Source organism: Leiobunum rupestre, chromosome 9 (assembly GCF_980474605.1).
Source record: "Leiobunum rupestre chromosome 9, qqLeiRupe1.1.hap1, whole genome shotgun sequence".
In the NCBI taxonomy this organism is placed as follows: Eukaryota; Metazoa; Arthropoda; class Arachnida; order Opiliones; family Sclerosomatidae; genus Leiobunum; species Leiobunum rupestre.
Genome location: NC_143392.1, coordinates 6,302,840 through 6,318,741, shown reverse-complemented (window position 1 = coordinate 6,318,741; position 15,902 = coordinate 6,302,840). Strand labels below are relative to the sequence as shown.

The 15,902-nt window shown below is 39.8% G+C and overlaps 1 protein-coding gene across 3 annotated transcripts in view; it reads left to right on the top strand.

Moving 5' to 3' along the window:
- LOC149926369 (dual 3',5'-cyclic-AMP and -GMP phosphodiesterase 11-like) overlaps window positions 1-15,902 on the top strand; it is a 52,957-nt gene that overhangs the window by 11,698 nt on the left and 25,357 nt on the right. For all 3 annotated transcript variants that reach the window (XM_090158048.1, XM_090158046.1, XM_090158047.1), the window contains exon 2: window positions 12,311-13,233. In XM_090158048.1, coding sequence (XP_090014174.1) covers window positions 12,311-13,233 — 923 coding nt within the window. The remainder of the gene's footprint in view (window positions 1-12,310; window positions 13,234-15,902) is intronic.

The window sequence follows — 15,902 nt, the reverse complement described above, 5'->3', positions numbered from 1 at the left end:
CCCTCCTACGCATTGTAACCCGGTCATCAGAATTAATGGCATTAAACGTCGCTCGATGACTAGGGCCTAAGGTGGTGCCTTTGCAACTAGACTGTTTTTTCTTATAAATCTGAAATTGGCCCTTAAAATCCTATATTTGAAAATTGTTAGTCCTATATAATAAAATTGTAACCTATTGTATAATCCTATAAAAAGATAAGGAATTAAATTTTTTATATATTTTGGAAAAACTACCTGCGCACGTAGGTTACAAAACCGGCCTTCTGTTTGGCCATTTTGAAAATTCCCAATGAAATGGTACTTCACTTGCTATATCTTGAAGCCTACTTATAAACAAATGAAATTTTAAAAACACGAAAAGGTTGAAAAAACCATCAGTAAACGGGGAAAAAAAGTTAAAACCAGGATAAATCTGGAAAGTTTACAAAACGAATAACGGACCAATAGACCTTCGAGTAGTGTTCGGCAGTCGATTAATTTTTATCCATGAATAAAATAAGCTCGGCTATATTTAAATAATATTTATTTAAATAACCATTAGTTGAATAAAAATTGTAAAATGTTTAAATAATCGAAGGTGAATAAACCTATTATTTAAATAAAACAAACCATTATTTAAATAAAACAAACCATTATTTAAATAAAACAAACCATTATTTAAATAAAACAAACCATTATTTAAATAAAACAAACCATTATTTAAATAAATACAACTTTTATTCAAATTAATGCTTGGTTGCGTAAAAAACATAATTAAATAAGTTAAAATGATATTCGTTTTACCAACGTTTTTTTAAATAAATGGGAATATTTGTGGATAATGAATAAACAATTCCGAACACTACCTTCGAGTCGTAATCGAAATAAAAATGATGAAAATTAGCCAGAATTTTCAACAGTAGACCTGTTTTGCCTGATTGGAGCGCATAAGTACTGTGTAGGATATCAGGCGTGTGATTAAACAAACCGAATTAAAAAGTTGAGCCTAAATTAAAAAATCTCAAACGCAATACCTTTTCGCGTTTTTTAAATTTCATTGAATTACAGTCCATCGATGGATCATATTCACTTCTATAACTATAAACCAGCCTTGTTGTTTTATTTGATTTAAATCGGATTTTTATTGATTTTTTTGATATTCATTGATTTCTTATTTAAATCGGATTTTTATTGATTTTTTTGATATTCATTGATTTTTTATTTAAATCGGATTTTTATTGATTTTTTTGATATTCATTGATTTCTTATTTAAATCGGATTTTTATTGATTTTTTTGATATTCATTGATTTTTTATTTAAATCTGATTTTTATGGACTTTAAATTAATTTTTTAATTTTATTAATTTTTTAAGGTTGACAAATTCATTAATGATTGAAATCAAGCGGAAATGTAAATCAAAATGTAATTTAATCTTCATTAAATGTAAATGTTAATTAAAAATTAATTTAATTGAGATACCCTGAATTGAAACTGCTAATATATTATTTAAAAAAATAACTTTATAGCTATACAACAGGGTTCGTACACGGTCTGAGAAACCTGAAAAAGTCAGGGAATTTGAATTGAAACATAAATTACTTTTTAAAGGTTTATAATGTTAACTTTTTATCGGTATAAAATGTCTAATATCAGTAAACATACTACAAAACATTAATAGTGTTAGTTTAAAGCTAGTTTAGAGGTTTAGTTTCACTTTTAGATTCGAAAAAATGAGGCGAAAATGCTGTTTTCCCGCCGAAAAATTTCCGACTTACAAGTTACAACACTAATCTAAATACATAACAAATATTTGATCTCAAAACATTATTTTATTATTCATTAAAGGGAATATAACCTCAAGTCTTTTTTAAGGTTTTTTTATGTTAACAATTTAGGCGGGAAATAACTAACCCGCGCCAAAAATATCTAAAGCCATAGGAGGGAGCGGGAAATGGTCGAAGTGTTGGTGTTCCACACCAAAAAAAAACTGAGGTTATATTCCCTTTAATGGTTAGGGAAAATTGGCCTGGAAAAGTCAGGGAAATTTATTCCGGAAATTTTGTACGAACTCTGTACAATATGGCCGTGATAGTGAAGTTGCTATTTAATTTTGCAGGAGAGTTAGTTACTCGTAGTTCTCGCGAGGGGCATGTCACTTCCTTGATTAACGACGCACCCCTCAAAAGATTAAATCCGATTTAATCGTGATTATTTTTATTAAATTCAAGTTAATCACGATTAAGTTGATTAAATCACGTTTAATCATGATTAGAATGTTTAAATCTAATTTAATCATGATTAAATGAGTAAATCTGTTTAAAATGATAAAATCGTGATTAAAATGATTAAATCGTAATTAAAATGATTAAATCGTGATTAAAAAAACTAAATCGTGATTAGTATGATTAAATCGTATTTTAGTTTTGATTTTCATGATAAATTCTCGAATCGACCGATTATAATGATTAAATCTAATTAAAAAGATTAGATCATGATTAGAATGATTAAATCTGGTTTGAATGATTAAATCTGGTTTGAATGATTAAATCTGGTTTGAATGATTAAATCTGGTTTAAATGATTAAATCTGGTTTAAATGATTAAATCTGGTTTAAATGATTAGATCATGATTAGAATGATTAAATCTTTTTAAAATTATTAAATCTGGTTAAAATGATTAAATCTGGTTAAAATGATTAAATCTGGTTAAAATGATTAAATCTGGTTAAAATGATTAAATCTTATTTTAGTTTTGATTTTCATGATAAATTCTCGATTCGACCGATTATAATGATTAAATCCTAATTAAAATGATTAAATCCTAATTAAAATGATTAAATCCTAATTAAAATGATTAAATCCTAATTAAAAAGATTAGATCATGATTAGAATGATTAAATCTCGTTTAAATCGTGATTAGATTTTTTAATCTTGATTACCCTGATTTAATCATTTTACTATGATTAAGACGCACCCAAAATGGAAGTGAGCTGCCTCTCGAGTTTTCGTAAATTTATAACGGAAAAATGTGGATTATCGGAACATTAAATCGTACTTTCGCGAATGCAAGTGGATCGTGGGGCCAAAGGGACCACTTACATTATTTGCAACCTCCCCCTCCCCCTAAAAGTAATACCACCAAGATAATAAACCTTTTTTTGTAAGACAGAGAAGCTACCGCCGCCAACAGGACTGTCTCCCCGGAATAAATAAATGTTGTCTGTTTTTCGTGAAAGCCTAGAGCCGTCTCCTTGACCCCACTGGATCTAATCTTTCTTCGCTTAAGAAACAAAAAAAGTGGGAACCTCTTTTATTTTATTTCCTCTTCCCCGCGCCGCCGTGACAGACAAGGGGGCAGTTTCGGACAAGGGGGTAGTCCCGCAGATACACACACTCATCAAGTAGAGAATGAAGTCCATTGTCCAAAACCGTCAACCTCCGCTGTTGCCTGATGGATCCGCGAAGAGTTATAAAACTACATTACGGAGGTTAATCTCGTTGAAGGAAACGCTTTTGCGCTCCGTCTCAAATTCTTTTCAATGTTAAGTAGACATTGGCTGATGAGTGTTAACAGAAGTATATGATATAAACTTACAAGGAGACGACCCGGGGTGTAACGCACCGATTTTGTTGAAACTCGGGGGTTTGGTAGACCTTTATGTAACTTGGGGAGTAAAAACGCGAACAAGTAAAGAGACCAAGAAGTGGGGGAGAAAACTAAGCTTTATTGGGGAAAAATATGCGGTAACTTGAAAAACAAGACTTCTGAAGCTAGATCATACCTTTTTTGTAGAAAGGGGGTTAAGAGTGTAAACAAATAAAAAACAACGATATTCGATTTGTGGTCGAAAATATGTATCACGTAAAACGAAAAGAAACATATTCGGATATGCTCTTGCAAACTTTTTTTAATTTAAAATTAGAATAAAATGGTATGACAGTGCGCTGAACCGTCTTTTGCAATGATTTTATCTTATACACTACTGTTATGATAGATAACTTTGTTCATATCGACCACTATTACCGCCGATATATTACGTCCTAGATGGATATTGATACACTTCTGGTGTTAGACCGATATTGATATAAATCGATATCGTAGGGAAATTTGCGCGTTCCCCTTACGCGTTTTATGGCCCGAGTTCAATCTCTTGATTATTGGATCGGCAGCTTGGCGCCTCCGAAATTGTAAATTGCCTACTGAGACAGAAAGGACATCACTTTTATTTAAAACGCCCTGAAATCAACGCGGGAGTTCTGGGAGGGCCCATTCGACGTTGCCATGCCGACGAGAATCCTTTATATATCGCGCATGCGGTAGAATGTTTTTAAGAATATGCATTTATTCATACTTTGGGCGTCATCGGCCGAAATATTGGGCGTCATCGGCCGAAATATTGGGCGTCATCGGCCGAAATATTGGGCGTCATCGGCCGAAATATTGGGCGTCATCGGCCGAAATATTGGGCGTCATCGGCCGAAATATTGGGCGTCATCGGCCGAAATATTGGGCGTCATCGGCCGAAATATTGGGCGTCATCGGCCGAAATATTGGGCGTCATCGGCCGAAATATTGGGCGTCATCGGCCGAAATATTGGGCGTCATCGGCCGAAATATTGGGCGTCATCGGCCGAAATATTGGGCGTCATCGGCCGAAATATTGGGCGTCATCGGCCGAAATATTGGGCGTCATCGGCCGAAATATTGGGCGTCATCGGCCGAAATATTGGGCGTCATCGGCCGAAATATTGGGCGTCATCGGCCGAAATATTGGGCGTCATCGGCCGAAATATTGGGCGTCATCGGCCGAAATATTGGGCGTCATCGGCCGAAATATTGGGCGTCATCGGCCGAAATATTGGGCGTCATCGGCCGAAATATTGGGCGTCATCGGCCGAAATATTGGGCGTCATCGGCCGAAATATTGGGCGTCATCGGCCGAAATATTGGGCGTCATCGGCCGAAATATTGGGCGTCATCGGCCGAAATATTGGGCGTCATCGGCCGAAATATTGGGCGTCATCGGCCGAAATATTGGGCGTCATCGGCCGAAATATTGGGCGTCATCGGCCGAAATATTGGGCGTCATCGGCCGAAATATTGGGCGTCATCGGCCGAAATATTGGGCGTCATCGGCCGAAATATTGGGCGTCATCGGCCGAAATATTGGGCGTCATCGGCCGAAATATTGGGCGTCATCGGCCGAAATATTGGGCGTCATCGGCCGAAATATTGGGCGTCATCGGCCGAAATATTGGGCGTCATCGGCCGAAATAATGGGCGTCATCGGCCGAAATAATGGGCGTCATCGGCCGAAATAATGGGCGTCATCGGCCGAAATAATGGGCGTCATCGGTTAAAGTTATATAAAATATTAGTTTATTACGAAATTGTTAAAACAATTGCGCCTTCAAGTATAGTTGTATAGCTTACCTTAGAACCATAGCTGTCATATTGTTGAAATTCGTAACGAATACTACTTAGGCAATGGTGGTATATATTAGTCTCCATGAGGGTCTGAATATTAATATTTTCGTTCCTTTGAAAATGTTTACAATAAACCTGGCAATTACTTCACATTTATCTCGGTACCCTGATAATTTCACGTCGTCGTATAGCGGTACCGTTTATTGACCGAATGTATTAATTTTATAATGAGTTTGCGTAAGTCAACACGCATTTTACTCGTTTAAGAATTGTCAGAGTTTAACCGTCGCTAATAAGCCGAAAGTGAAATAACTCCCCAGGCAGGGTTCGTACACGACCTGAAAACCTGGTGAAGTCAGGGAATTTGAAAAGGGTTCCCAAAACTCAGGGAATTTGAAAAGGTAACCCGAAAATATTTTTAATTCTTAAGAAATCCGTGAAATTAAAGAAATTAAGGACAATAATCTTACAAAAAAAAAATAAACAGAACAAAAACATAGAAATCGGGGAATCTTAAAAATCCATGAAAATTTTTGAAATTGTAGAATCATTGAGAATCAAAATAAATCTTTAAAAATGGGGAAAATGTTTGGTTATCAATAAAAAAATCCTGGAAATTATGGTTTTGTCCAAAATTCCGGAAATCTTTAAGGGAAATTTTAAATTCTGGAAATCGAAAGAAATCTTTAGAAATCGGAAAAATCTTTGCTAATCCGGAAAATATAAATATTGAATTCGACAAAAAAAATCAGGAAATCTTAATGGAAATCTAAAATCCACCTTTTTTTTTGGAATTCATAAAATCAATGACTCAAAAGAAATCTTACTAAAATATCGGTAAATTTTTGAAGAAATATTAAAATTTAAATCTTATTTTCGAAATCATAAAATCACAAAAGATCAAAAGCAATTTTTAGAGATCGAAGTAAATATTTGGCAACCACAAAATGTGGCGTATTGAATCGGGTGGCCCCTCGATTTATCCTCAACCATTTTTAGAGCGTAAGACAAAGAGAATCCCTCCGGCGTGGCTAAAGAAGAGGCACCTTCTCGAATTGAAAATACTGGCGTTGCCCGCTAATTAGTAATGCTCTTATTTAACTCCCTCGTTAGTAAAGGAGAAAAACCTTCGTCATTGTCTTCCTCGGTTTACGGCGAATTAGGCCCCTCGAGCGAATTAAAGCGTCACTGGTGACTACGCTCAGATTCGAGTCCACCGTCATTTTGCAGGGCAACGAGCCGAGCTGGTTGACACGCTAAATTCTCGGACCACTTAAGCCCAACGGGACTCGTAACGGCACTCTTTCTAATATTCGTCACTTTACGATGCTGGATAACCGAGGGTAAATTATAATAACCGGGAGGAGGGAATCTGGGAAAACTGGAATAACCGGGAGGGGGGGACTAGAATAATCGAAAAAAACTAGAATACCCGGGGAAAAAAACTAGAATACCCGGGGAAAAAAACTAGAATACCCGGGGGAAAAAACTAGAATACCCGGGGGAAAAAACTAGGATAACCCGGGGGGAAAAACTAGAATAACCCGGGGAAAAAAACTAGAATAACCCGGGGAAAAAAACTAGAATAACCCGGGGAAAAAAACTAGAATAACCCGGGGAAAAAAACTAGAATAACCCGGGGAAAAAAACTAGAATAACCCGGGGGGAAAAACTAGAATAACCCGGGGGGAAAAACTAGAATAACCCGGGGGAAAAAACTAGAATAACCCGGGGGGAAAACTAGAATAACCCGGGAAAAAAACTAGAATAACCCGGGAAAAAAACTAGAATAACCCGGGAAAAAAACTAGAATTACCCGGGGGAAAAACTAGAATTACCCGGGGGAAAAACTAGAATTCCCGGGGGGGGGGGGCAGAATAACCGGAATAAAACTAGAATTCCCGGGAAAAAACTAGTTATTCCAATTTTTGTTCAATATTTGGGTGGAAATCTTTCCAATATCGGGCACTGTGGCGCTACAAGAAAATAGCCGTTATTCTAGAGTCGGATCCTTTAGTTTATTCGTCTCAGATGTAAAATTTTAAGGTGCCTTTCAAATATAATAAATAGTAAAATATTTCATCTAAACTTGTGGAATAAAAATCAGATAGACATCACCTTAGGCCATCTAAAACTCTTAAAATAATAATAATAAATTTAGGAATTATTACGAATAAGTAAATATTAATTTACGACGCACCTTCAAAGCTTACAGAAACTGACTCCGAGAAGAATCTCAATAGGACATTACGAGTCCTTCAACGGACGTTGGTGGTCCGCGGTTTAAAGCTAAGCGCGGACGAATTGTCACGGTACTCAGTTGCCATGGAAACCCCGGGGTTTAATTTCAACTCGGCGAATTTAACCCCGATATATCAGGCCGAGGGTTTCGCCTCGCATATCGCACGACCCGCGAAGACGATACTGGCCCCGGGGATGCTGTAATGAGTTGGGAGTGTCTCCGAGACTCCTAAATATTTCTTTTGCTTTTCCAAAGTAGTAATTACCTTTTGTCAGCCTTTCGAAGGGTTTTTTTTATAAGAGGAAAGAAAAAAATTCGTTGGACTTTTTTTTGTTTTGACCTCAATTTTTTAACTCGCGGTATATCATCTTAATTTTTTTGTTGTTGTTTGAACTTCGCCGCTTCACTTTTTACATATATTAATAATATAGAGGTTCGATTTAATAATATATAGGTTTGATTTAATGGGAATGAATTTAGAATTATCGAATTTAAGAGCCGAATTTCAATGTTTAATTGTTTGTTAAAATGAGGTAATATTTCGTTAATTTATTTCCTTGACTTCTGAAATGGAGTTGTACATTACGCTACCCGAAAGCGAAAATATAGCTTTTCTAAAAACCACTAATACAGGATTGCCTCACGCCAGGGAAAAGTCAGGGAATTTAAAAATGGACTTAAAAGGCCAGGGAAAGGTTAGGCATTTTTAAGAATTTGTTAAAAGTCGGGGAATTTAATTTCATCTTGACACTGTTGAAGGTAATTTTATTCTAGATCTATGACAAATTCTTTTATTTTTATTTAGTTCCTTGAAAAATTTGCTAATTTTATAACGTTGCAATATCTTTGGTTATATATTAACTTAAATTTATTAACTTCTAAGAAAAGTCAAATATGAAGTGAATTGTTTTGGCCTTAAAAATCTGGGAAATCCCTTAAAATGGTCGGGAAAACAAAATATGGAATAGTCGGAGAATTTGAATCTGAAAATATTGTGGCAACCCTTTAATAATTGAAATAGTAAAACTATAAAATAAAAGTCAGCCCAATGTAAAAATACTCTAAAGGATTCTTTCAAATTGACGTAGGTCGACTTGCTAGATTCTTACTCTGACAGGGTTGCCACACGTCAGGGAAATCAGGGAAAAGTCAGGGAATTGAAGAATGGACCTAAAAAGTCAAGGAAATGTCAGGGAATTTTTAGAATTTGTAAAAAGTCAGGGAAAAGTCAGGGAATCAATTTTATCTTGGCACTTTCTTAAGGTTATTTTTTAGACCAGATCTATGACAAATTCTATGATTATCATTTATTTCCTTAAAAGTTTGGCTAATTTTTTCAACATTGCAATAACCTTTTTACTGAAATATAAGTTCATTAAAATTAACTTCTGATAAAAGTAAAATATAAAATAAAAATTTGGCCTTAAAAAGTCAGGGAAAATCTCTTAAAATGGTCAGGGAAAACAGGGAATAATCAGGGAATTTGATCGGCGCTCATCTCCTTTCGCCCTGTTTTGAGCGGTAAGATCGGCGCTCATCTCCTTTCGCCCTGTTTTGAGCGGTAAGATCGGCGCTCATCTCCTTTCGCCCTGTTTTGAGCGGTAAGATCGGCGCTCATCTCCTTTCGCCCTGTTTTGAGCGGTAAGATCGGCGCTCATCTCCTTTCGCCCTGTTTTGAGCGGTAAGATCGGCGCTCATCTCCTTTCGCCCTGTTTTGAGCGGTAAGATCGGCGCTCATCTCCTTTCGCCCTGTTTTGAGCGGTAAGATCGGCGCTCATCTCCTTTCGCCCTGTTTTGAGCGGTAAGATCGGCGCTCATCTCCTTTCGCCCTGTTTTGAGCGGTAAGATCGGCGCTCATCTCCTTTCGCCCTGTTTTGAGCGGTAAGATCGGCGCTCATCTCCTTTCGCCCTGTTTTGAGCGGTAAGATCGGCGCTCATCTCCTTTCGCCCTGTTTTGAGCGGTAAGATCGGCGCTCATCTCCTTTCGCCCTGTTTTGAGCGGTAAGATCGGCGCTCATCTCCTTTCGCCCTGTTTTGAGCGGTAAGATCGGCGCTCATCTCCTTTCGCCCTGTTTTGAGCGGTAAGATCGGCGCTCATCTCCTTTCGCCCTGTTTTGAGCGGTAAGATCGGCGCTCATCTCCTTTCGCCCTGTTTTGAGCGGTAAGATCGGCGCTCATCTCCTTTCGCCCTGTTTTGAGCGGTAAGATCGGCGCTCATCTCCTTTCGCCCTGTTTTGAGCGGTAAGATCGGCGCTCATCTCCTTTCGCCCTGTTTTGAGCGGTAAGATCGGCGCTCATCTCCTTTCGCCCTGTTTTGAGCGGTAAGATCGGCGCTCATCTCCTTTCGCCCTGTTTTGAGCGGTAAGATCGGCGCTCATCTCCTTTCGCCCTGTTTTGAGCGGTAAGATCGGCGCTCATCTCCTTTCGCCCTGTTTTGAGCGGTAAGATCGGCGCTCATCTCCTTTCGCCCTGTTTTGAGCGGTAAGATCGGCGCTCATCTCCTTTCGCCCTGTTTTGAGCGGTAAGATCGGCGCTCATCTCCTTTCGCCCTGTTTTGAGCGGTAAGATCGGAGCTCATCTCCTTTCGCCCTGTTTTGAGCGGTAAGATCGGCGCTCATCTCCTTTCGCCCTGTTTTGAGCGGTAAGATCGGCGCTCATCTCCTTTCGCCCTGTTTTGAGCGGTAAGATCGGCGCTCATCTCCTTTCGCCCTGTTTTGAGCGGTAAGATCGGCGCTCATCTCCTTTCGCCCTGTTTTGAGCGGTAAGATCGGCGCTCATCTCCTTTCGCCCTGTTTTGAGCGGTAAGATCGGCGCTCATCTCCTTTCGCCCTGTTTTGAGCGGTAAGATCGGCGCTCATCTCCTTTCGCCCTGTTTTGAGCGGTAAGATCGGCGCTCATCTCCTTTCGCCCTGTTTTGAGCGGTAAGATCGGCGCTCATCTCCTTTCGCCCTGTTTTGAGCGGTAAGATCGGCGCTCATCTCCTTTCGCCCTGTTTTGAGCGGTAAGATCGGCGCTCATCTCCTTTCGCCCTGTTTTGAGCGGTAAGATCGGCGCTCATCTCCTTTCGCCCTGTTTTGAGCGGTAAGATCGGCGCTCATCTCCTTTCGCCCTGTTTTGAGCGGTAAGATCGGCGCTCATCTCCTTTCGCCCTGTTTTGAGCGGTAAGATCGGCGCTCATCTCCTTTCGCCCTGTTTTGAGCGGTAAGATCGGCGCTCATCTCCTTTCGCCCTGTTTTGAGCGGCAAGATCGGCGCTCATCTCCTTTCGCCCTGTTTTGAGCGGTAAGACCGGCGCTCATCTCCTTTCGCCCTGTTTTGAGCGGTAAGACCGGCGCTCATCTCCTTTCGCCCTGTTTTGAGCGGTAAGACCGGCGCTCATCTCCTTTCGCCCTGTTTTGAGCGGCAAGATCGGCGCTCATCTCCTTTCGCCCTGTTTTGAGCGGTAAGACCGGCGCTCATCTCCTTTCGCCCTGTTTTGAGCGGTAAGACCGGCGCTCATCTCCTTTCGCCCTGTTTTGAGCGGCAAGATCGGCGCTCATCTCCTTTCGCCCTGTTTTGAGCGGCAAGATCGGCGCTCATCTCCTTTCGCCCTGTTTTGAGCGGCAAGATCGGCGCTCATCTCCTTTCGCCCTGTTTTGAGCGGCAAGATCGGCGCTCATCTCCTTTCGCCCTGTTTTGAGCGGTAAGACCGGCGCTCATCTCCTTTCGCCCTGTTTTGAGCGGTAAGACCGGCGCTCATCTCCTTTCGCCCTGTTTTGAGCGGTAAGACCGGCGCTCATCTCCTTTCGCCCTGTTTTGAGCGGTAAGACCGGCGCTCATCTCCTTTCGCCCTGTTTTGAGCGGTAAGACCGGCGCTCATCTCCTTTCTCATTTTCTCTAACTGTAAATAAATACATTCTTGGTAAATAATTACCAGCTATTTATTATCGAGGACTTTTTTCCGAATAAAGGGTAAAAGAGAAAAGTAGTATTTTATAGAATACTACTTATGTGGTTATTTGATTTTGTGTATAGAGATTAGAGAGGCAGAAGGTTGGGCCCGATTTTTCATGAACCAGGGAAGCTCAAAAAAGGATTATCTGGCAAACCTGCCAACCTAGTTGTCTGGATAAATAGTGGATTTTTGATCAAAATCCTACTCATTTAACGGTTATATAGTTTTATACAAACCATTATAAATAGTTAATTAACTATATATCACTGATTTTGTAAATAATTCATTAAATGAATTACTATATTTTGAAATATACTATCTTCAAGGCTACCTTAGCTATATTTTTAAAATCGACTTTATGAGTGACGCTTCAGAAAAAACCAATCAAATAGGAATGACCGTAAGCAGAATTTTTAAAAACAAAGGATAAATAAGTTTGCAAGTCTTACTGAAGTAGCGCTATGTTGTCTTTGCGAAAGTGATGGCCTGTTTTGCCAAAGAATATAAAGCCCCAGGAATGGAAGGTGTAGCTCCGTCTAGTGGAACTTTTGCGCCTCTCGTTTTTAAAGAGAGACCGGGTTGCGTTAACCGTTGCCGGAAGTTTCTAGCGCAGCCAAAACACGCGGCCCATAATTTCAATCCTTCCATTCCTGGGGCTTTATATTCTTTAGCTAGGAATTTCTAGAAAGGTTTATCGAAGTGTCAATAATGAGACGTTGTTCGTGTAGGTTTCCGTCGAGGAGGCGCCGCCAAGCTGGAAGCTCAGCGAGAATCGGGGTCTTCCTCGTCGGTGCTCTGGCGACCTTTGTGGCAACCGGGGTGGCATCCCCGAGGAGGCTCTTCCATCTTTGAAGCGGCCGCCCACATGGACAACGCCGCCGAGTCGCGGGAACTGGCGCGCCACCAGCCCAACGCGGGCTTCGGCACGTTCAGCGGCGGGGTGCAACTGCTGGAGGCGCCGGACCCCGCCGAGCGCGAAGAGTACGAGCGGATTGAGTCGTGGCTGGACGACCACCCTTACTTCGTCCACGACTACTTCGTCCGCAAAGCGCCGAGGCAAGTGGTGGACTCCTGGCTGTTGGCGCACTCGGTTCCTCAGAGCGTCGTGCGCGAGTCCGTGTCCTCGCCGACCAGCCCGGGCTCCGGCTCCGGCGCCACGACGCCCGTGCGCAAGATCTCCGCCCACGAGTTCGAGCGCGGCGGGCTGCTGAGGCCCATCGTGACCACGGTGGACGGGACGCCGACGTTCTTGTCGCTGCCCCTGTTGCCCTCGGAAGGACTGTCTTCCGCCTCGTCCGGCTTCCGGCCGACGCGAAAGAGCCGTCAGGAGCTGAAGGCCCTCAACGAACTCGAGTTGATCTTCGAGTTGGTTAAGGACATCTGTAACGACTTGGACGTGCGGAGTCTGTGTCACAAAATCCTCCAGAACGTCAGCATTTTGACGAACGCCGACCGCTGTTCGCTCTTCCTCGTTCAAGGGGACAAGGGCGCCACCAACCGCTGCCTGGTCAGTCAGCTCTTCGACGTCTCCGTCAACTCCACCATGGAGCAGATGGTCGAGAAGGAAGAGATTCGCATTCCCTGGGGGACTGGCATCCTCGGATACGTCGCCAAATTCGGAAAGTCCGTCAACATCAGCGACTGCTACAAGGTCAGTTTCATTTCCTCTTCGCCGAAGCGTTTTCTCTTCAAATGTGATGATTCCCGAGTGGTAGTCACTTAATAGGGCTGCCACGGTACCTGGAATTCCTGGAAAAGTCAGGAAATTTTAATATGGGTATATAAATCAGGGAAAAGTCAGGGAATTTAAAATGGGCATAAAAAGTCAGGGAAAGGTCAAAGAATTTTAAGAATTTGTAAAAAGTCAGGGAATTCAATTTTATCTTCACACTTTTTGAAAGTAATAGTTATCTGACAAATTCTATGTTCCTTTAAAGTTTTGCTAATTTTTTAAACGTTGCAATAATACTTTTGTACTGAAATGTAGGTTGATTTCAATTTATACACTTGATTTCAATTTATACAGTTGATTTTAATTTTTACACTTGATTTTAATTTTTACACTTGATTTTAATTTTTACACTTGATTTTAATTTTTACACTTGATTTTAATTTTTACACTTGATTTTAATTTTTACACTTGATTTTAATTTTTACACTTGATTTTAATTTTTACACTTGATTTTAATTTTTACACTTGATTTTAATTTTTACACTTGATTTAGATTTTTACACTTGATTTAGATTTTTACACTTGATTTAGATTTTTACACTTGATTTAGATTTTTACACTTGATTTAGATTTTTACACTTGATTTTAATTTATACACTTCTGATAAAGTAAAATATAAATATAAAAATTGTCTATTTTTTGTTTGAAAAGTCAGAAAAACAGGGAATAGTCAGGGAATTTGAATATTAAATTATTGTTGCAACCGTGTCATAGGTAATCACGGGAATTCAACGAAAAATTGTTGAGAAATCACTGGTAATCACCGAATATTTAACGAAAATCAGACATCAGGTGTGACAAATATTTCCAAGTGACTACCCCCTCGATGATTCCGTCAATTGAAATATCTTCGAAGTCGAGTCATTTCCGTAGCCATTTTCTCAAGCTACCAGTAGCGAGTCGGGAATCTTTCGAAGGGTGTGGCTTCCTACCCAATACCAGTTCGAACCCTTTCAAATACTCCCCAATCAGTCTCTCATCGAAAAAGAACTTTTGAGTAAACATACGACATTTACGTACAAAATCGCGAGTCTAAAAACCCGTATTTGAAACATGGGCCAAATAATGATAAATCCAGGACATGACTCTGGTACCTTCACGCGTACTAAATCGGCCGTCCACTAAAAGACACAGGCGGCCATTTTAGTAAGGGGGAAAAGGAGGAAAAAAAAATTGGGGGCAAAATCAAGCAAGTTTCCGGTTTCCCGAACGCCATCTAGTGATGACTGAGTCGCAATTCGGAAATAAGTGGCGCTTGTAATTCGAAAATCCTGCCATATTTGGCCCCTCATTTTTTGATAAATTTTAACGATTCTAGGGAAGTATATGATGATTAATGAAATTAAAAACGACTTCGTTATATTTGCATATTTAATAAAATATTTATGATATTTACAATGAAAGTCCGACTAGTTTCGTCGTGCCTAGCATGGCATCTTCAGTCCTTGTGATCGAGTGTTAGCGCTGTTGGACGTTTTTTTCCCATAGAGTCATGTCCTAGATTTATCATTATTTGGCCCATGTTTGAAATAAACGGGTTTTTGTTATCAATTATGACCATGTGAGTAAACTTAAATTAAAAATGCACGAAAAAGATGTTAAATATAAAATAGAAAATTCAATAAAAATCGAATTATTTCTTTCAAAAGTCACGTATCTCGACTTAGTGACTCTCGCTCTCGGGTAGCGATTTTTACACACACACATTTAAATTCGTCATCTCTGTAATGAAAAATTACCAAAAGTACCCACCAGATAAAAGATAAATTTGAAGAAAACCAGTCTCCCAAAATCCATCGACTTATGGCAGTTAAATCTTTGTCTTTTAGTCGATATTTTCCATCGACAATTGTTCTTCACACGTAAGCGGCAGAAAGCGCGGCTTCAAACGATTTAGTTCGGTTCACACAACTCCTTCGAAACGTTTTTAATCGATTTGAACAGGAATCCATACCTCTACTTGGAATGCTTATCGCGGCAGATTTTCGTCTCGATGTGGCTGACGGGTTTTTTGACGTCACTATGTTAACTGAACAAACAACAACGTGAGAGGGGAGCGTGCGCAGAGGGGATTTTTTCTCTCGTAGGCGGGGCCAAAGCCGTCAGAGTGATCTTACCATACGCTATACGGAAGGATCAGATGCCCCCTCAAATGAAATTTTTATTAACCCCTACCTGCCCCCTCAATTTAATCCATTCCCCCTCAAAGAATATTCTCTGCCCCTTCATCTTTATTAGTTTTTTAAACTTCTATTCGTTGAATTGTTCCTTTTGGAGCACTTGTCTTTGTCTAAGGTTTAGATCGTTTTTTATAGGTAACTATTTCTAAATAAAGTTTTTTTTGTTGAATACCAAAAATATTTCATGGCGCCACTTATGTTTATTTTCGAAATAAGGTAACGAAAAAAATGTGCCACCTCACAAAAAGCTACTGCATCCTTAACGAAATTTTTCTGGCTACGGGCCTGGGCAGGATAAGCATTCCAAGTAGAGGTATGCATTCCAGGGTTATCACATTTCCTATTTTTTCCTTATAATTTAACGTCTTTCCTTTTTGCTTCTATAATTTCATTAAATTTCTTATAAAA